The sequence below is a fragment of the Rhipicephalus microplus genome, chromosome 4 (genome assembly GCF_043290135.1).
Source record: "Rhipicephalus microplus isolate Deutch F79 chromosome 4, USDA_Rmic, whole genome shotgun sequence".
Lineage (NCBI taxonomy): Eukaryota > Metazoa > Arthropoda > Arachnida > Ixodida > Ixodidae > Rhipicephalus > Rhipicephalus microplus.
In genome coordinates this window covers 11424479-11445216 of record NC_134703.1, presented here as the reverse complement: position 1 = coordinate 11445216, position 20738 = coordinate 11424479, and the positions used below count along the sequence as shown (strand labels likewise).

Here is a 20738-nt window from a genome sequence, read left to right as displayed (position 1 = left end):
ACAAGTGCCACTCTCGTTTTCATTAACGATGTTTATCCCTTCCCGTCAAGTGCAGGGACCACAAAGAGTTTCGTTTATTCCGTACCAAGGCGCAACATAGCACACGATTGCTACTAAAACGCAACCAACGCCAATAGGGCCTAGCCTGCTGTTTGGTATGTTGCCGCGGGGAACTTCGTCCATGACATGAAGATCTGGCACCGAAAACATCGCACTGGACCAATATCAGCATGCGCGATACGAACTTTGTGGCCAGGAGATCAACAACGATGAAAACCCGCCAAGTTTATGCAAGACAGCGCACTGGCAGCAAAGGTGAAAGCTTGCATCATAAAGCCGCAAAAGGTTCTAAATTTGCCAATGTAGCAAACGTGATATCCAAAGCAAGCTTGATAACAATGACGCTTTCCCGACAGGTAATGTTAGGCCGCGCGTGATCGGAGCCACGCTAGCGACTCTAGTACACTATAGCCATGTTGGTGACGGTGCAAATAAGTCGCTGGGGCAACCACCCTCGTGCTTTAAGGCTATTTCCCATGCGGCGATTGCAGCAGAAAAAAAAAAAAAAAAAAAGATCATTCTGTTCACTCCATTCGCAATCACCGCAAATGATGGTTTCGTTTCACATGCACTGCAAGTGCTTTGTCACTGCGATCAAAACGAAAAATTTCTAACATGTTGGTGGCTCGCTGCAGACCAACATGGCAAGAGCGAACGGCTCTTTTTTTCGCTGTGAGCGAATCCGCAGTGTGAAAAATCACTAATTTTTGAAACGACCTTCACTCTGTGAGCCGGCGTAGCATGCCACAGTGTTTTTTCCATTTATTTTTCTTCCCTCCGCTTTTTGTTGATTCAGTGTGCATTCCTTCCTCCTCCATTAACGACCTCATCACTTGCTCCTCAGCGGCGCACCTTTCAGATGTGCGACTGCGTTTGTCACCAAGATTTTCTGGCAATCGTATTATAACTGGCATTTCACCTTGGGGGACTGCCCATTAAGTGGTATGCGTATACATTGGGTTCTGTGGGTGGGTAAACGGAAGTTGAGAAAGACTGTATTGTAACAGGTTTTGCAATATAAGTGGCTCAGTAGTCTACATTATATCTCAATTTTTGGCCATACCGTACCCGGTAAGTTATCTGCTTGAACATATAATGTAAAATAATACAAATTCATACATTTATATCGAACAGTATTTTTACTCGCCATTGGACATATCGAATGCCGTGCGAGCTGGAAGGTGTGCTTCAGCATTCTGTGCAGCCGGCAACCTCTGCGGCACCACGCCTCCACCAACACCTGACACACTAGAAAAACGAGAGAGCGAGTGGCTTCAGGCTACTACCACTGCTACGACTTGAGGGAATCGCTTGCACCCTCTCCTTCGGTGCCTCGTTCCCAAGCTAGTGCGAGAGCTGGCCGCGTGCAACTCAGGCGCCGAGAACATGACCAATGTGGTTTCAATGCCAGGCCTTTACGTGTAGCATGAGCCGTGCGTTGGTTCTCCCTGCACAGCGACACGTGTCATGGTGGTTCGCCAATCCTCATTGGCCGTCTTTGACGGCCTCCTTTACCGTTACCTTACTTTTGCCCGGCGCTCGCCAGCTGGGCAGGTACTCAAAGGACTGCACGAAAAGTCAACGCACTGCTCTAGCAGGCGGCCTATTGTATGTGTGCTTGGCTGCTGCCCTTTGTGTGATAGCCGTGGTGCCTGCCACCAAACGTACTTTCGATCTGTTTTGCGAAGTTTCCCTGTCGACCCTCAAGCCCGTGATAGTTGCACTGTGCTGTATCTTGGGTTATTAAATCAGTGCTTCTTGAAGACCTGCGTCGAGTGCCATCTTTGTGTCATGTCGTCTTCATGCGTGACTGCAGTGGAGAATGTCAGGTCCCTTCCCGGTCGCTCCGTAGGGTAAGCAAACTTGTCTCCACACACTACTACTGCTGCTGGGCTAGCTGAGGCATGCTCTCAGACTTGCAGGAGAGTTTTCTTTTTCCTTCTCTCTTTCTCACGCTTTCACTGTATAGCTGTAGTAACTGGCTTGAAACAAAGGCGCCGGCAATCTGCTCTTTTCGGCTTTTTTTCTTTTTCTTATTGTTCTTTTGTGAGTTTTGATTAACTCAGTCAACATGCGCACATTCCATATTTGCTCAGCAAACCACAGACCGCACCATTTGTACATCGCTGTGTTCCTCGGAGGTGGCCATCGTGAGCATGCTTTGTTGGTCAGTCGTTGCATACCAGCATGAAGAAGCACAAGAACCTGGGTTCATGACAAAGCCATTCAGCGCTTTGAGGCAGCCAAGTAGAACTCATTGGTGGCAGACGTTTTCACAATTTCTTGAAGCACTCCGATTACCTTGTTAAAGAACAAGGCCGACATCAAGGGAACAGTGGTGGAGCAGCAAACGTCCGGAACTTGTCGTGTGTGTGCTTCTCCCCACGAGATGGTCGATAGAAGTCTAGGCCAAAAACATTCCAGTAGACGGCCCAATGCTAATAGCTAAGGCCAGATGATTTGCCGTGGCACTTGGTGAAGACAACTTAACCGACAACATCAGGTGGCTGCACAGCTTTAAGAACCGCTGCAACATTGTTGGCAAAACCATTTCTAGTGAAAGTGAAGCTGTCAGTAGCCACGATATCCAACAGCAGATCTCAAAGGAATGGCCTCAAATCTCGGAGAAATTTTCTTCCGCAGAAACCGTCAATGCCGACAAGATCGGGCTGTTTTGGCAAATGCTGCCAAGCAAGACGTTGGACGTACCAGCCAGCACACGTCACAAGGGCAAAATGATTAAGTGCGTTCTGCTCACAGCTAACATGAACAGCGCACAAAAGCGACAGCCCTGTGTGACTGGCAAAGTGAGGGCACTGCATTACTTCACGAACTGCAAGCAGTTCCCCATCCACTAAATCTTTGATAGGAAGGCGTGGATCATGCATCAGCTATTCACGAAATGGCTCTAAACAAGGGACTCCAAACTGGGAAAGTTGGGACACCATGCTTGCTTTCTTGAGGACAACTCCTCTACCCACCATACAACCTGAGAGCTCCATTTTCTACAAGTCAACACAGCTGCAGCCGCTTGACAAGGGTATCATCAAGTCATGCAAAGTGGGTTACAGGAGGAGATTCCTCGATAGTGTTTTGGTGAACCTCGAAGTGGACACCGGGCTTAAAGATGACCTGCACTGTTATTCAAATGATGACAGGCACCTAGCAAGACGTGAAGGCAGGCTTCGTGACTGCAGACTCTGGAACCTGCGATGACGAGTGCTTAGATGACGCATTTCGCAAGTCGTGATCCCTCTTCCTGGATGCCGTTCCACCCGGTGTGTCTGCCGACAATTTTGCTAACACCGACCGCAATGCTCAGGCTGTTTCGTTCAAAGAAAGTCGAAAGAACTTTGATTAGTAGCAGGATTTGACACCCGGTAGGAGGCAAGTGATCACCTGTAGAATACATAACATTTTAAAACTTATATTTAAATCCTATAAGCCATCATAACAAGCTTCTGAGCTTAAAAAATGATGAATCGATTTGAGAGTAATATGTTCATTTAAAGGGGTTCTGCAACACTTTCATAAGTAGCCACGAAATGGGTTCACTAAAGGAGCTTATTTGCCTCATGAATTGACCGGCGCAAGAATATTTAGAATCCGTCCAGTAATAGTCAAGTTGGAAAGACTTGTCGTGCACTGCAATTGCATTCTCTGTTGTCCGCACAAAGGCTCTGGGAGCTAAAGACACATGCCTCGTCACCTTGATCACTTTCTCTTTCTTTGTATATGCGGCTTTTCAGTGCGATCGCAATTGGCGGCCCCAGTAATGATCAAGTGCGCCTTACTCACATCAGCCAGTGGCAAGTGATTTTCGAGCTTGTGGTGTCATTTGCCGGAGAGCAATCTTCAGTCAACTTTGAAAATTTATTGTGAAAGCAGGCCGGGTGCGGCGATGTAATGTTCGGCTCGCGTGTACTCGGGAGCCTGAACTACTGATCAGCAGCGTCTTCCGACAATGCTCAAGTAATGTTGTAGGGAGCCTTCAATTTTGAAGTGCGGCTTCGCGGCAGAGCGTATTTACGCTGAATAGGTGCTTTCACGGCTTAGCACCACTATACTGCAGTGAAACTACCTTTACAGGCACTTACATGCGGATTAATATACATTTATATTGCGAATACTCCAAAATTTTCAATAATTGAAATTCGAATCGAAGCGAATTCGAATATTCACACAAGCCTACAGCGAACTATTACAATGCGTTTTATTTCACTTCCAAAGTGTACCTAAATGCTCATTCTCCTGGTCCAGGCCAATCGCTAAGGCGTATAGCGCTGAGGTAGCTCTATAGGAAGGGCAGCGAAAGTTGTATTGAATCACGCCAGATTTGTAGCGAGGAGAGTGATCTCCACTGGACCTCTGCTATGTACGTACCGGCAAAGCATCGCGGCTGTTGCAACTAGCAGCATGCTTTTTCTGCAGGAACTTGTGTGGCACATGTGTGTGAAAGCAGATAATACTAAGCACTAAGTGCATCACAGGTTTGTGTGGTCATGTGACCAAGCCACCTAGACTGCCATGTATCTGCCCCAATCGGCGCCCCGACACCATGAGAAAACATTGTCCAAATAAATGAGGCATTATTAAATTATTTAGCGAGAATACATGAATCTTGGTGCCTGTATTGTGTTTCTTGGAGCTATAAGAAATACTTGCAGCAAAGTACTGACAAGCCACAAATATGGTGGCACCACTCGTTCAACTTCATTTAATCCACAAAGAAGCAGGCCAAGATGAACGATTTTTTTTCACCAAAGTTAAGTGTTTCGTTGCATCGTGTGCATGAAAATAATTGCCACTCTTCAATGCACCTACTGTTAGGTGATCGACCGTCACAGAAAAGGTCCCAGCAGGGCCTGTACTTTTTCTTACATCGAATTTTTTATATATCAAATTAATTCGTGATCCCTTTCGAGTTCAATATATCCATGTTCGACTGTATATGATTTAGCAATCACTAAAACTGAATGCACTGCATGTAATAACTATCGGTGCACACATGTTGAACTGTTAAAGCAAGTTTATGCTATATTTTACACCTTTTTTTCTTTCATTTACACTCAAACCTCGTTATAACAGAACGGGACATAATGAAATAATGAATAAATGAAATTCCTTTTGAATATTGCATAGAGAACCCCGCATATTAAACCACATTGCAACGAAGTAAAATTGACCGGTAAATGTAAATAATGAACTAAATTAGTCTATCAAATAGTCTATAAAAAAACTACTGTACTGTGTTAAGTATATCGTTTTCTGCGGAGTTTGACGCTCATTCAGTGCGGCTTTTTCAAAACTCCCGCGTCGACTGTACAGCCACGCCCCTCGCGGCCAAGAGAGTCGTCTTCCTCACACAGCCAGCAGAGGGGATTGACGAAGCGCTCAGCGGGTCGCATGACCGAGAAGCGACGCGGTGGTGAAAAGCAATTTCCTTCACACGACGGCAACGACTGCGTCTCCGCTGCTACCATGGCTGCTACCCCCCTCTGCACTGAAAAAGGAAGACTCTCTGCGACAGCTTTTTTTTTTTTCTTCCCCTCTCTCAGCGCGCGGCATTGAAAAGAGAAGGGTCTCTACAGCAGAGACGAAAAAGGGAGAAGCGTGGCACAGGCGCGTCGCAGATCGGCGTTTCAGAGAGAGCGCAAACAATCCGCCACAGTCTTTTTTTCCTTTTCTTCTTTTCCTTCTTCGCGCACAGCATTGAGAGATGCTGCCGCGGGATCGGGCACGATGCTGAGAGCATTTTCGGAGCACCCCCACAGTCTTTTCTTTCCTTTTCCTCTTTTCCTTCTTCGCGTACAGCGTTGAGAGATGCTGCCGCGGGATCGGGCACGATGCTGAGAGCATTTTCGGAGCTCCGTATGTTCGAATTAACCGTCACAAGTGCTTGCACGTTTGAATTACAAGGCATTTTCGCCCAATGAAATACACATAGCTTTCAGGGGACGTCAGTGTGAGTTCGAATTAGCCGAAAGTTCGAATTAGTGAGATTCGACTGAGTTTATTTTCCGTGGCACGCGTAGTCGCGTAGCTGTACATCGGGCCGCAAGGCGGTTTCCTTCTTTGCATGCTTATAGGTGTGCGCCCATCAGAGCATGCATTGCCACTACCTGTTATAATCGATATAACGAAATAATTATGGCTCCCCTTCAACTTCGTTATAACGAGGTTTGAGTGTATTTCTGTCACTCTTTTTACCACAATTGCTGTTGCATGACCTTTCCAGTGTAACACAGAAGAACAAGTAGGATGTCATTACGACCTTCCTGGCTCTAGACAACTCTGAATTTTCTTGAATACAAGGGGTGTGTGAATATCATTCGATATTTTATGTAGAACAAAGAATGGTTTCCTTATTTGAAGCATATTTAATTGAAAAGTTTGTGATAGAAAGTTTCTAAATATTCACTGCATGTACTCGGTATACTAGGAGAAACTTTGTATACTTGAGTAAGTAATGACTCGGTCGAGTGCAATGCATTTCAACGTTTAATATTTTTAAGGGGAAGATAAGAGCCTTATGTGTCGTTGAACAGGCTTCTGCATTGCATGACATGGGCTCAGTGGCAATCTCCTGCTCAGCCGTCGAGCGCAGCGGGCTCTCCCATGTGGTCAGTGGCTCTGGGCTCTGGGAGGAAGGTCCACCGAGCTTTCAAGAAGGATGTGAGCAAGAGTAGCGTGGGCGAGTGTGCAGGCACCCAAGTCAGCTCCACTTGGCGGGCCGGGATTTTCGTGGGTGAGCCGAGTATCCTGAAAGTGATCTCACAGAATCGGCAAGGACGTACCCGGCATCAGTGCATGTGAAGGCGAGTGCGATCGCCGCTTCTTCTGAGGATTCCGGGTAGGATGCCGGAGGTAGGCGGAGATGGGCTGAAGTGCACGACTGCAACTGCCGCGTAGTCGCCCCAGCAAGCTGCACCCACCCATACGGCATCGGGACCATAGTACTTGTGGAGATCTTTTGCATCAACCTTGCAGCGAGTCGAATGGTATACAATGCAGGCGTTTCTAGAGAGAGCCTTTATGGTGCACTGTATGTGTATGGGTGAAACACTGGTAGAAGTGTGAGGTCGGCTGCTGGTATGTGAATGTCGAGGGTGTCAAGTATGTGGCATCCGGTGACAATCTCAGCAAGACAAGTGTATTGGGCTTGTCTGTAGGCCTCTATCAGTTCTTGTGTGGTGTTATGGAGCTCAAGCTGAAGAAGTTTAGTAATTTGTGTGTTAGGAAGGAGATGTAAAGCCACCTTGTAGGCTTTACGAAGCATGGCATCCGATGTGGTTATTTCTTCTTGTCGAAGTCAGAGATACGGGACTATATAATAATTGTTGGGGTTTGAGGTCCCAACAGCACAATATGATAGTGAGAGATGCTGTAGTGGAGGGCTCCGGAAATTTCTACCACATAGGGTTCTTTAACGTGCACCTAAGTCTAAGCCAGAGTGTCTACCATTTTGCTTCTTCAAATTCCCTGACTTTTCCAGGTTTTCTATGATGATTAAAAGCAAACTCCATAACCACTACGTCTGCTTCGAAAACTCTGTGCACAGGAAACAAACCCTCGAGTGAAAAAATAAATAAATTTAAAAATCAGGCGCTTCTATAAAACAAGTATATATATTCAACGCATGCATTCAGAGTATATATATTCAACGCATGCATTCAGGATGTTCTGAGCACGTGCAGTAAATATGAAAAAGTAAAGCTGGCCAAAATAAAACATCTGAGCCAGGCAGTGAGCAAGTTGGCTGTTTAATATTCAGAAGAACTAGGAAGCAAACTCGCGAGTTAATCACAGCTGAAAGTTTGAAGGAGCACGCAATAGTCCGACAATACAGCCAAAACTGCTACCAAACGTAGGAATAGCGCTTTCGTGCAACATACGTGTAGAAGGAGGAACTAACTCACTCACATAGGCGTGCGCATGGGGAGGCATGGGGGAAGGCGAGGGGGGGGCGCGCAAAGTCAGCCCGATACATTGACATGATAGGGATGGGGGCACTGCGAATAAGCTTCGCAACCCCCCCCCCCCTCCCCCATGAAGAGCACGCCTATGCATCCCCACCCCCCCCATGCACACACATTCAAAGCTTGTTACAGTAAAACCTTGCTAATACGCACATACGCGTCGAGAACACGGCTAACTGCACGCTAAACGTGAGGTGCATTATTTATCAAGTACCAATTTTTCATGCGTGCCATCGCTGCTAAACAAGAAATATGTACAGTGCCACAGCAAATATTGCCAAAAATGCCCACCACAAAGCCGTCTTATCTGTTTGCCAATTTTCAAAAATGATCGGCACTCTCGCACGGCTGTCCGATGACACGTGGCAGCGACATCAACGAGCATTCCGAAACTGCAGCGGAAGCAGCGATTGGCATAGCGACGAAACGGACGTCATGTGCGGCTGTCCACAATAAAAGTGTACCGCGATCTGATATTTATCGAAAACAGACACAGCTGTTTTGAGACGCGGTACGGTCGCAGGGAGCCGATAGTCTACTGGCTGGATGCATGCAGCTTCTCACCGACTTGATATACACACCATGTCGAGCCGCTTGCGCCCAGGCACTCCCGCTTCAGACCACGCACATATGCAGAAGGAAGACTATTGCGTTAACATGATGACGCGAGCTTTCTGCAATCGATGCTCTAGCAGTCCTGGCAGCAGACGGAGGCGCGTGTGGGTTGTCGACTTATGAAAGCAAGAGTATTGCTGTCATGACTTATGGTCATGACAGCGTTACTCTAGCTGTCTCGATGCCCGCAACCCACAACGCTCAACTCTGCAACAGCGAGCTGCTTTTGTTTCTGCAAATCGGTGCTCGGTGAACACGGTCACACACAACGATTGAGGCGGCAGTGATCGGCGCCCCTGCGCTCTCAAGAAGTCACCGGCTATCAAAACCATGAAGTAGGCCTAAAGCTGCGCTACGCCACACACATAGGTATGCTTTTTGTCGGCGATAAGTCGTACTGGTGCGCTTTTCGGTAGTTGCCACATCACTTTCGTTCTTTGCCAATGACTACCAGAAGAAACACCGCCGCAATTGCGCGGAAGTCAAAATAAATGATCGGCTGGTTCCGTGCTTTTGCAGTAGCACAAGTGTAGAAGATAGACGTCAGACTCTGGAGTTTTGCAGACACGTAGAGAAACCTGTCGACGCAGTTTTAGGTAGTACAAAGCTCGACTCCCTTGCATGGTTGGCTACACAACAAGGTGCAACTAGCGCGTGTGAAACAACGATTGAGCTACTAAATAATAGTTATCTACTTTTAAAGACCTCCTCGAGGCTATTTTGGATACGCACACTTGCGTACTCTTTTCGCCCGTTTTTTTTTTTTTTGTCAAGATAACATTAAAGAGCTCGTTTCGCAGAAATTTCGGCATCGTTGGTTGTGAGGGAAAAATCATCTTGTGCGTGATGTATGTTTGCCTATTGAACACTCAGAACAAGACCTACAAATTTCTCTCCGCTATTCGGATGCATCACTGAACCACCATGAAGTGCTTGCTGGATGACTCACCAGAATGACGACGAAAACAAGAGGACATGCAACAGCTCCTTGCTCTGCGAAGCAAGACCTCAGTCGATGCCACTGTTGCGTTGTGAATTGCCATGGACGTAAAACTTTACCGATTTCCGTAGCTGTCACGAAGCAGAATGGCAAGAGCGCTGAATACGAGCCGTTGCGAGCGTGTTGATCACTCGTGTTCTCTACAGCTGGTCGCATGAGAAAGTGTGATAATGTAGGTCTCTTGTTATTGTTTTGAGTAGCCCGAGAACTGTGGTAACTTTGATTATGAAGCTTAACAGAGCCTCTGACCACGAAACACGCAGTGTTATTAAATGCATACTGGTGACGCCCGCGATAAACATCCCACGTGCCGCGACCACGGGTAATCTGCAGTAGTCATCACTACAAAGCATCGTACACGTAGGCTTTCAAGACTCTAAACTCCGGCTTTAACTAGCAAATGCTAGCGTGAATGTCATGCAGGTAATGGCGATATGTTCGTCGTGACCACAATTGGGTTTTTCTTGCCGTTGGTCTCCGCTATTGCCGGAGACATATCTCGAAGGCCTCGATTTCGCCTACCGTTGTGCACCGAGAAAGAGGACACACATGCATACCCATTTGCAGTATATACAAACGGAAGACTGGCCATCAACAGAACATTCTAAACATCTTCAACCCACAGGAAGTGAGAGATGGATCAAGAATGCAACTAAAAAAGGGGAAAACCTCAAGGGCAATTTCTGCTTGATAAAGTGGGCTTCGTATCACTGAACGCAAGATACATTGCTCGCGCAGGCACTAAATTTTTTTGACATCATGTGTATGGCCAAATTCAACGCATTTAGGCTTCACAGAAAACATGTCAGAGCTCTTGCTTCGAACTTTATATCATGCGATGCTCACTTGCTTTTAAATTGTGAGTTGCACCATGCCGAAATAACTGAACTATATTTTGCGTTGTACCTGCAGTTCCCTTTGATGAGCTTCCTGCTTTTTTTTAAGCTTGTTAGGTCCTTGATTTTTAAGATACTGCGCCTCAACATTAACGAAAGAGAAAGCCTGTTTGCACTAACCAGTTATGGCCAGCACGTCGTTGAGAGCGCTGGTGGCGGTGTTTTTTGCAGCGCCGTCTAGGCAGAGTCTGACGTCTACGGCGACCATCACGTAATATCTGCTCACGAAGCGTACGGTCAACATTACTTTCGGTTCCAAAACAACACTGTGGCACAGCAATGGCGCATATTAAACCAAAAAGATCCCTTTGGAGCAGTATGGCACAGTAATATCCAGTTGGCGCTGGTTGCGCACCACTGCTATTGGTTTGCATCCCTGCCTAATTTGCACACCTCTAAAATATACTTTTCAGCCAAAAAGAATAACTATTACTCGTTATTCTGTGCCCCTTGCCTTGAAAACGACTAACGACAATGTTGCGGGAACAAAGCTGCACTGCAAAATCTTTTTTTCTTTGTCTCACAACCATGGCAACACCTTGAGATCGAGACAAGCCAATTTAGTAGCCATTCTCGCTTTTGTCTGTGGCAACAACACCTAGATTTCCCGTGCCTTTTGGATGAGCGCGAAACGCCGGTCACCTATGGCAGCGCTGCCTATGTAGTGGTAAGGGTCTTTGTACTTCGCGTTTAAGATTGGCAATTTTGGCGCTTGCTACTGATTTCAGAGTATGCCCTGTTCAAAAAAAGTTGCTTGCTGAATGACGGCGTCACTTACGTATAGCTAATTATAATTACGTTTACACTTTTTATAAACTTTTTTACCTTATTTTTGTTGCATATAAGCTCCCAAAACGTAAAAACGTATTTGAAGACACCCCTACTTGAGCGGTGCCACCACCGCAGTTCCGACGACCACCGCTTCCCAAGGGACCGCTGATAATCCGGCACGCACAGGAAATCTAGGAGGCGTCGGCTGTGGGAGCAGAGTTGGCGAGTCAATTGTGCGTTAGGCCTATTTGTGCGGATAAGTGCGGTGGATCTCGGTGTTATTTTAGCCCGATGGAAAGGAAGCGGCCGCACCATGCACTCTCGCTTGAAAAAAAGCTGCAAATTCTTCAGGAGCTCGATCGAAGCGGCCTGCCCAAGATGGAGGTGACGAAAAAATACATCTCGAAATCGCCGCTGTCACGGATCTGGTAAGACAGTGAAATGATTGAAGGCATATTTAAGAACGGGAACTTTACATCTAAACGGATGCGGGTGCAGACGGTGCCTAATAAACAACTAGAAAAAGTTCTTTTTCTGTGGTTCAAGTGCGCACGAAGTTCCAATTTGCCCATAAGCGGACCTATTCTCGAGCAGAAAGCTCGAGAGATCGCCATGCAAATGGGTGTTAAGAACTTTGTCCTAAGCGACGGATGGCTCAGCCGCTTCAAAACCTCCATGGCCTAGTCTTCAGAGCAATCTCAGGTGAGAGTGTTGCAGTCAACAGGGACATTTGCACCGACCAGCAACAGGGGCGGCTTAAGGAAATTTTGATGAGCTTTGAGCCACGAGATGTCTTCACCGTCGACGAGATGGGTCTTTTTTATAAGGTGCTTCTATCAAAGACTCACCTTCAAGGCGAAGCCTGTAGAAGAACACAGTAACGATCGCATCACCGCGCTGGTGGGTGCAAACATGGCAGGAGATGCACAATTGAAGCTGTTGGTAATAGGAAAATCAAGGCACCCACGCTGTTTCAAAGGCGTTTGACACCTTCCCGTTGCGTACCATGGGAATGGAAGAGCATAAGTGACCATGGCCGTTTTCGAAAACTGGCTTCGGGGGGAAGACGCAAGATTTACGAGGCAAGGCAGGAAGGTTGTCTTCATTGTGGATAATTGCCCAGCCAACGGGCAGGTTCAAGGACTCCAGGCCATCACTCAGGAGTTCTTGCCAGCCAATGCAACGACAGTGATCCAGCCGATGAATAAAGGGGTTATTCAAAACAATAAAGTTCATTACCACAGACGAATTGCTCCATCAAATGCTGCTTATGGCGCCAACCTCTCCTTATATACATTTAATTAAAAAAAAAATGCTGCTTAGGGCATGCAGCGGGAAATTCAACAGCAAAAATTTATTGGCAGCCATCTACATTTTGGCTTGTGCCTAGGAGCAAGTGAAGGCAACAACAATACACAGATGCTTTCACCATGCTGGCTTTCAAGAGCAAGAAAGCAGTACCTGATGAAGAAGGAAGCCCTGCTGATGCTGACATTGAAACAGTATTCCGTCAGGTCGTGCCCTCTGCCCCTTTTACGCTGAAGGAGTACAAATCAATTGATGAAAATGTTCGTACCTATCATCAAGAGGCTGTCGAGGTAATGATTGCTGAAGTGAAAGATTAGGATCAACTTTTCAGCGATGAATGTGATGATACTGCCAGTGCAGTGGTGCCACCAGACCGATCAGCTAAAGAGGCTGTTGAACTATTGCAGCGCTATCTTGAGCATGAGTCTTGTCCAGAATTTCTAGCTAGTTTGTGAGGCATGGATGCGTATCTTGTGAAAAAACAACTCAAGCTTGCCAAACAACCACTTTCACTCCTTTTTTTTTTTCCTACTCATCCTCATGAGTAAGGTGAGGTTTGTGCAATTTGAATAAAGGTCTTGGTTCACTAAATAAGTGAACTTTGTTTAAATGAAACTTCTGATAAATGGAACAGTTTTATGAATCCCCTTCGAGTTCTATTTAAGAGGAGTCGACTGTAATTGAAAATGCATTTTTTTTTTGTATTTTCGTGACATTGGCCTGAAGGAGTTTTCTGAAACTTCGTATGCTAGATCTATGGCACCTACAGATGACAATGTACTTCATATTTATCGAGTAGAAGTTATATAAGACCCAGTAAACGTCTTGATAATTTATGACGTCCCAGCGTTTGGTACAGGAATATGAAAGGTGGCGTCTGCACCCACATTTTTTGTGCGCTTTCTTGATTACCAAACATTGTGTCACGGTAAGAGTGGTGTTTTAGGAATTGTGAAATTGTACTTCACTAATATGCAAAAAATAGTTTTGCTCTTTAGTGTCCCTTTAAATATGCTTTTATTGTGAAGCCGCATGAGTTGCCGAAATGTCAGTCAATTTTGTGTCCTTTTAGTTGGTGTATCCTATGGTGTTTGCACTAAAAAATGACAGTTATGAGGTGCCTTCTTTTCCCACCTCTTCTAGCTGTTGACCGTAGTCAGCTGATCTTTGATCAATGGGAATGCGACAGGCGCACAGACTGTTTCAATGACCTTGCCAAGTTTTTCAGAAATTTTCTGACTTTTTCAGAAGGGTCCCCTGATTTTTCCAGGTTGATAGACACCCTGGAAAGCACACGAGCCTAAAGCACTTTCGCCTCCATCAAAAAACGCGGCCCCACGACTTGCGGACCACTAGACCACTGTGACGGGTTTATGAGACTGTATTAAGAAAGCGGCTCAGTAAGGAGGCATGGATGAGACGATACAAATTGTGTTCCTTTATGCCATAGTGTGTGCCACAAACTCTGCAAACAAGGTGCAAGAGCACTTTCGTCACTCCCTCGAGTTCCGAATGGTGAAAGCGTTACGGCTGTTGTCCACTTGTTGAAATGTTGGCCCCTCTTCAAATTTTGCCAATATTTATTACAAAATACACATGATGTTTTCAACTACCGGCATGCTATGTTTCCATCTGTGATGAGTGAAGAAAACGATGACACCGATGGAAGTGCGGGGCAAGGCGCGTGGGATTTTTGAGCCAACTGTGTGCGTGAGGTCAGCCAATCAGCTGATGACCTGTGGTGGCCCATAGAGGTGGCGTACCACGATTGGGCCACGTGTGACCATTACGTGGCGGTAAGCTTTGTGGCTGGGGATGAGCCGAAGCAGCGGCAGGACGGAAGACAGCGGGCCGAAGCGTCGCACGCAGGCGATCCAGGTTCCGGCCAGGGATCGTGGCTGTTCACGCTACTGCCGTCCAACTACCAGCTGGAGTGACGATGCCGGCACGAGTGCTGCATCTCGGGGCGCGGCCTGGCCTGCTGTTCTCTTCCTTGCCGAGGACATCGCGGACCTCGGCGAGGCGTCTCCGTGGTCAGACGTTCGGCACAGCAACATACGTGGCCTGGCTAATGGTCACGGTTGCGCCGAGCATCGCGTCTCGACGCAAGCTGTTCGCTGGACGGGCTGGCCATTTAAACGCATGGAGCATCGCGTCTCCGAAGCGGGTTGACTGCTCCGTAGTCGCACCCACGCCGTCAAATGCCGTTGTCACCAGAGCGTCGCACATCGGCAACTGAGCACATTCTACAGCGCCTTTCCACCACCTCCTGCCCTGCACCTCATCGGCGTCTGTCGTACCGCCGATGTGGCCCTCAGGTTTTCGAACGCTCTTACTTGAACACTAATTGGCCGTTTTTTCAATCAAGCTTAGTTCTCTCTGTCCCATTGTATGTATTTTTTCTGCCTCAGTGTTTTCTATGTTTAGTTTCCGTGTTCTGTCATAAACGTCGTGTGTGCTGTTACCGCGTCATCTCAAAGTCCATTTTTCCTCGCACAACACGCAAAACAAGCGTTGACGAACCTTGGCACCGATAAAGAATAAAATTTTTCATTACAATAAATGGCGAGCATGCCAGGATTACCGTATTTACTCGATTCTACCGCGCCCTCGATTGTAACGCACACCCGATTTCCACCGCGAAAAAAAAAAAAAAAAACGTAAGACATCGATTGCAACGCGCACCCATTTTTTCTCGCTGGCCCGCATGATCACACCACTCGAAAAAACGACTCCTTTCGGAAGCGTCTTCCATTTACATATGAGGTACGGGCGAAGCTTGTGCCCATCTGACGTGTAACAGAGCATTGCCGTCACTGTAGTTTTACCGTGGACCGATGTCAGCACGCGAACTTGCTTCGCCCCCTTCTTCTCGACGGTTGTGGTGCCAGGCATGTCGAAGTAAAGAGGCGTCTGATCGGCATTCCCAATTTGCCCAAGCAGGTAGTCGTTGTTGCGCCGCAAGTTTAGGACGAACCTCTGAAAACTGTGAAGCTTTTCATCGTACACCTCCGCAAAACTTTTCGCATATGCATGTTCCCCTTCGGAGGGAAAAGCCTTTCCTCTTCATAAAGTTAGTTAGCCAGCACCTGCTCGCTTTAAACTGGCCCCGCATTAGACCTTTTTCTAAGACTACCTACTTGCATAGCTCGCACTTGGAGCAGTCCTGCCGTCACGGGCCGCTGTGCTGCTCGCTGCTAAAGCACATACTCGCCGAGCAGCTCTTTAATTTGCGGAAACCGACCCTGCTGTGGTCCACTGAAGCCTTTGCGTAAAGCTTTGCTGTCGAAAATCTTCTGCTTTTGTTTCCGCCGGTCCCGCACGCACGTTTCGGGAACTCCGAACGACCGCGATGCGGCCCGATTTCCGTCCGTTTCTGCACACGCGATGACTTTTCTTTTAAAAGCGGCATCGTGGTGCACTCGAGTTTTTGGAGTCGGCCATTCCACGCTGTCGATGCTAATGCACTACTAGATGACGAACTCCTCAGCACACGTACGAAGTGCCGCACATCAGAAACACATAGGCAGAAATGGACGACGCGCCATGCCGACGCACGTAGGGGGCGGCCATTTTAGATTTGCCGATGGCAATAGATTGGCCGTAATTTTTTTGTTCGTACTCGATTCTAACGCGCATGCGATTTATGAACTCGCTTAACCGGAAAAAAGGTGCGCGTTAGATTCGAGTAATTACGGTAAGCTCTTGTTTTAAATATTTTTAAGAGCCTCACCTTGTTTGAGTGCCGTGGCTGAGATACGGACCCGGAAAAGGTTGCACTATTCACTGTAGAACATAGTAGGATTTAGGCCAAGGAAGAAATAATTGGTTGTAGAAGCAGTTAGGTGCAAACTAGCGCAGGGAACAGGAGCGTTGAGGTTGTGTGATTGTGAGGGTAGCAAGATTTTGTGCGGGAGGGCTAGACGCACTAATGTAATAGCGGAATGGGCACGATGGTAGATTCCGTTTCGGACAAACTCGAAACAGCCATGCGCCCTGGCTTTAACACAGTTGGTGATACAGGAGCCTTAGGTCGTGTGAAAGATCATGCTAAGCTTGCGGTGAACGTGGCTTGACGGGTGACGGCTACGGAAGTCTTAAGGACATTGTAAGTGAACAGCACTTGACATTTTGAGTTGGCGTTTGGCGTAGGCGCCTTGCAGTTTCGGAAGACGTTAGGCTTGAGGGCTCGAAAGCGCTGCTTAGTTTCATGCTACGCTTCCAGAAGAATATCAAGTAAGCTGGACTTGATAAACTCAGCCTCTGTGAAGACTGAGTGAAGGCAGCCTATACTAGAAGACTGAGTTGCTGTTGTTTAAGAACTCATGAGTGTATACCAGGAAGTTCTGGACTGTTTAGTACATAAGAGAATGAAATCTTGTGCAGTGATTGGCTTTTGTTGCTCGTATGCATGTTTAATTTAAAAAGTTATTTTTATGGACTGTATCATTGTAAAGACAGATCGGCGTTTCCATTAGTGTCATCTCCGGATATTGTTGGAAGTTGCATGTTTTTCTGTCCCTCATCACTTTGTTGTGTGAGAAAAGTTGTTTTGTGGAAACAACTTTCTTGTGTGGGGGGTTATTGTGATGAGTGAAGAAAACGATGACACCGATGGAAGTGCGGGGCAAGGCGCGTGGGATTTTTGAACCAACTGTGCGCGTGAGGTCAGCCAATCAGCTGATGACCTGTGGTGGCCCATAGAGGTGGCGTACCACGATTGGGCCACGTGTGACCATTACGTGGCGGTAAGCTTTGTGGCTGGGGACGAGCCGAAGCAGCGGCAGGACGGAAGACAGCGGGCCGAAGCGTCGCACGCAGGCCATCTATGTTCTGGCCAGGGAACGCGGCTGTCCACGCTACTGCCGTCCAACTACCAGCTGGAGTGACGATGCCGGCACGAGTACTGCATCTCGGGGTGCGGCCTGGCCTGCTGTTCTCTTCCTTGCCGAGGACATCGCAGATCTTGGCGAGGCGTCTCCGTGGTCAGACGTTCGGCACAGCAACACACGTGGCCTGGCTAATGGTCACAGTTGCGCCGAGCATCGCGTCTCGACGCAAGCTGTTCGCTGGACGGGCTGGCTTAAACGCATGGAGCATCGCGTCTCCGAAGCGGGTTGATGCTCCGTAGTCGCACCCACGCCGTCAAATGCCGTCGTCACCAGAGCGTCGCACATCGGCAAGTGAGCCCATTCTACAGCGCCTTTCCACCGCCTCCTGCCCTGCACCTCATCGGCGTCTGTCGTACCGCCGATGTGGCCCTCAGGTTTTCGAATGCTCTTACTTGAACACTAATTGGTCATTTTTTCAATCAAGCTTAGTTCTCTCTGTCCCATTGTATGTATTTTTTCTGCCTCAGTGTTTTCTATGTTTAGTTTCCGTGTTCTGTCATAAACGTCGTGTGTGCTGTTACCGCGTCGTCTCAAAGTCCATTTCTCCTCGCACAACACGCAAAACAAGCGTTGACGAACCTTGGCCCCGATAAAGAATAAAATTTTTCATTACACCATCTATCCCACACTCCTAAGACAGGAGCATTATTGGTCTATGTCCTCATAACGCTTTATTCTGTGGCTCTTTTATATAACAATGATTTAGTAGTAGAGAGTTTTTTAAATGAATGCAATACTGATGCAATCGTTAAAGTGTTACATAAAATATGAAATTTTAGAAATTAATAAATATTGTGGGAGAGCATATGCGCTTCCTTTTCCTTAATTGAGGCACAGCCATGAGGGCAATTCGGTCCCTCAGAAAGTTACACTGAAGGGACAGGTTACTCTGCCTCAGCGGGGGAATGAACCCTTGCTGGAGAAACCGGGGGTCAACAAAAGTGAGAAGCAGACTTGCCAGCGGAGACCCCTGTGAGCCACGGCCATCAACAAAAGGAGTGAACCTAACCCTTTAGTTCCTTTCATAGAGCGAAATAACCAGCTAAGCGACATCTACGCAGTTTTTCTAACACAGCAATAAAGTGCTGTTTGTCGGTCTAGCCTGTTGCCTTATTAGCTGCGCTGTCTACGAGAATACGGGAAGGGGATGTGCACAATAAGACTGTGCGCGGCTGGAACTGTAACTGGGTTTCTGTGCCAGCCATGTCCGACCTGAAAGCATAACATTACATGGTGCCATTTAAGTTCCAAGCAAAAGACTTTCCACGGGGAGGAAGTGTTCTCACGGCAGTTCTACATAATAATTCGAAATCATTGCATTACCAGGAGTTCCTCCAACCTGTTGCAGCTTAGTCAAATGCAGTTTCATTAAGTTGTTTTAAAGCAGCAATAAATGCTGCTGTTACTCCCCGCTCTGTAGCTTTTAGTACAAGACGCATAGTCGATGTTCAATTCCCATACAGACGCTCCAAACAACACAAGAAAGGTAGGGCAACTGTCGTGATTACTCACCTGCAAGCGGCCAGATCCTTGAGCACTTGTGCCTTGTTCTTCTCCCTGCGCTCGCCACTCTTGGACGATTTCGTGGTTTGGCATGGGGAAGCAGATGAGGAGCCACCTGCCGCCATTGATGAGGATGACTCGGCAGTCTTCTTGCTTGGGCTGCTCGACTCCTTAGTTGAGTCGTGATGGCCTTTGGAAGGGCGCCCCTTTTTGCGGCCCTGTGTTCAGAAAGCAGGCAAAGAAGTTCCACATACAGCTCTGATGAGCGCACACTGCTGCAAGCAGTGTTGGTCCAGCCAGTTTTGCATTTGGAGCAATTTTTGGAGCATGAAAAGAGCCATTGTGGAGCAGATTTGCAGCACCACAATAGCGAGGGATAACTTGTAGTAGTACAGTAGTGCATATTCTTTATTATTATTCTATTTATTATCAACAATGTATGTGTGTTGCAGACTTCACTGCAACCCAGATGTGCATTCTGGAGGAGCATAAGTAATGAAGCAAGCATAGTACATGGTGTCTGTGAGTGGTTGTCATTCCTTCCTAGTTTTCGAGAAAGAAATTGTGTGACCCCCTACCCTCCCCACTACCAGCGCTACTGAAAATTCTCAATCTTGGAAACTGGCTTCCGCAAACGTTTTATTAAGGCCCTGGCGAGAACTAATTCAAACACATACTGTTTAATTCTCATTAGTTATTATTTTAAAAAGCACTTTTGTATTGCACTTCCCGCAGAAGCCACCGTCAGCCGTTTACGCATTCTGCAAATAGGAAGGAAGTCACTCGGCAACGGTGCTCCAGATCACAGAATTCCACACTGAGGGCACTCGCGAACCTAGTTTGTAGCATGTGCCCAAGTGGGACTCTGTTGGAAAGCTTTCCAAGATGAGAGCGACTTGTATAGCCTTTTTTCTTGCGGCTGACGGCAATGTTAGCTGTTAGAAAAAAAAAACTTGTTATTTTTGGCTCGTGCAGCATATCGGTGTTCGCATAGATCAATTTCTATAGCACGCTAGTTTGCCATCATACTATGTCCGTTTTCAAATTAAGACTTGTGACAACTGCTACAATGCAATATTGTAATTCGAAAAACCTGTCGGTATAATTTATGCTCTGTAATAATCCTGTTATGATTTTTTTTTATTATTTAATTATTTTTTCCTATGATGCACGCCATCGGCAGTGGCACTACATTGTGCCTGACAGCATGCTTGCACTCAACGAATTGGTGAAGAACCTAGCACAGAGCGATTAAGATGAAACACTTCATTTTGCAAAATATTGCATGTCCAAGTATTAATATGCAGGAAGGCGCCTCGCAGTCATGAACTCTCAGATGATGCCAAATACAGTTACAGTGTAGACCGCTTATAACGTAAGTCACGGGAGTTGTAAAAATCCGCGCTATAAGCGGTACCGCGTTATAACCAAAGCATGCTTTTTTCGGCCTTTGCCTATGTCAAAAGGACAACCGACCTTTCAAAAGCAATTTACTACACTTTTCACTCGCAGGCACATTCAACACAATCACAACACCGCACGGAAACAAAGTTCTCAAGTCTGGCATCAGCAGAAAAACGCCGTTATTTTCGTCTGGCGATGCTTGCGAACAATTTCGTCCTCCACAAAGCTTAAGCACTGAAGCGATTTCTCGCTCAAACTGTTTTTCGTGCAGTGCGTTTTCACTTTAGCGAGGTATTCCAATGCACCTTTG

At 46.9% G+C, this 20738-nt stretch overlaps 1 protein-coding gene across 13 annotated transcripts in view; it reads right to left on the bottom strand.

Moving 5' to 3' along the window:
- Positions 1-20738, bottom strand: part of LOC119171617 (bromodomain adjacent to zinc finger domain protein 2B) — a 247304-nt gene that overhangs the window by 4028 nt on the left and 222538 nt on the right. For all 13 annotated transcript variants that reach the window (XM_075892168.1, XM_075892166.1, XM_075892165.1 and 10 more), the window contains one exon: positions 19034-19242. In XM_075892168.1, coding sequence (XP_075748283.1) covers positions 19034-19242 — 209 coding nt within the window. The remainder of the gene's footprint in view (positions 1-19033; positions 19243-20738) is intronic.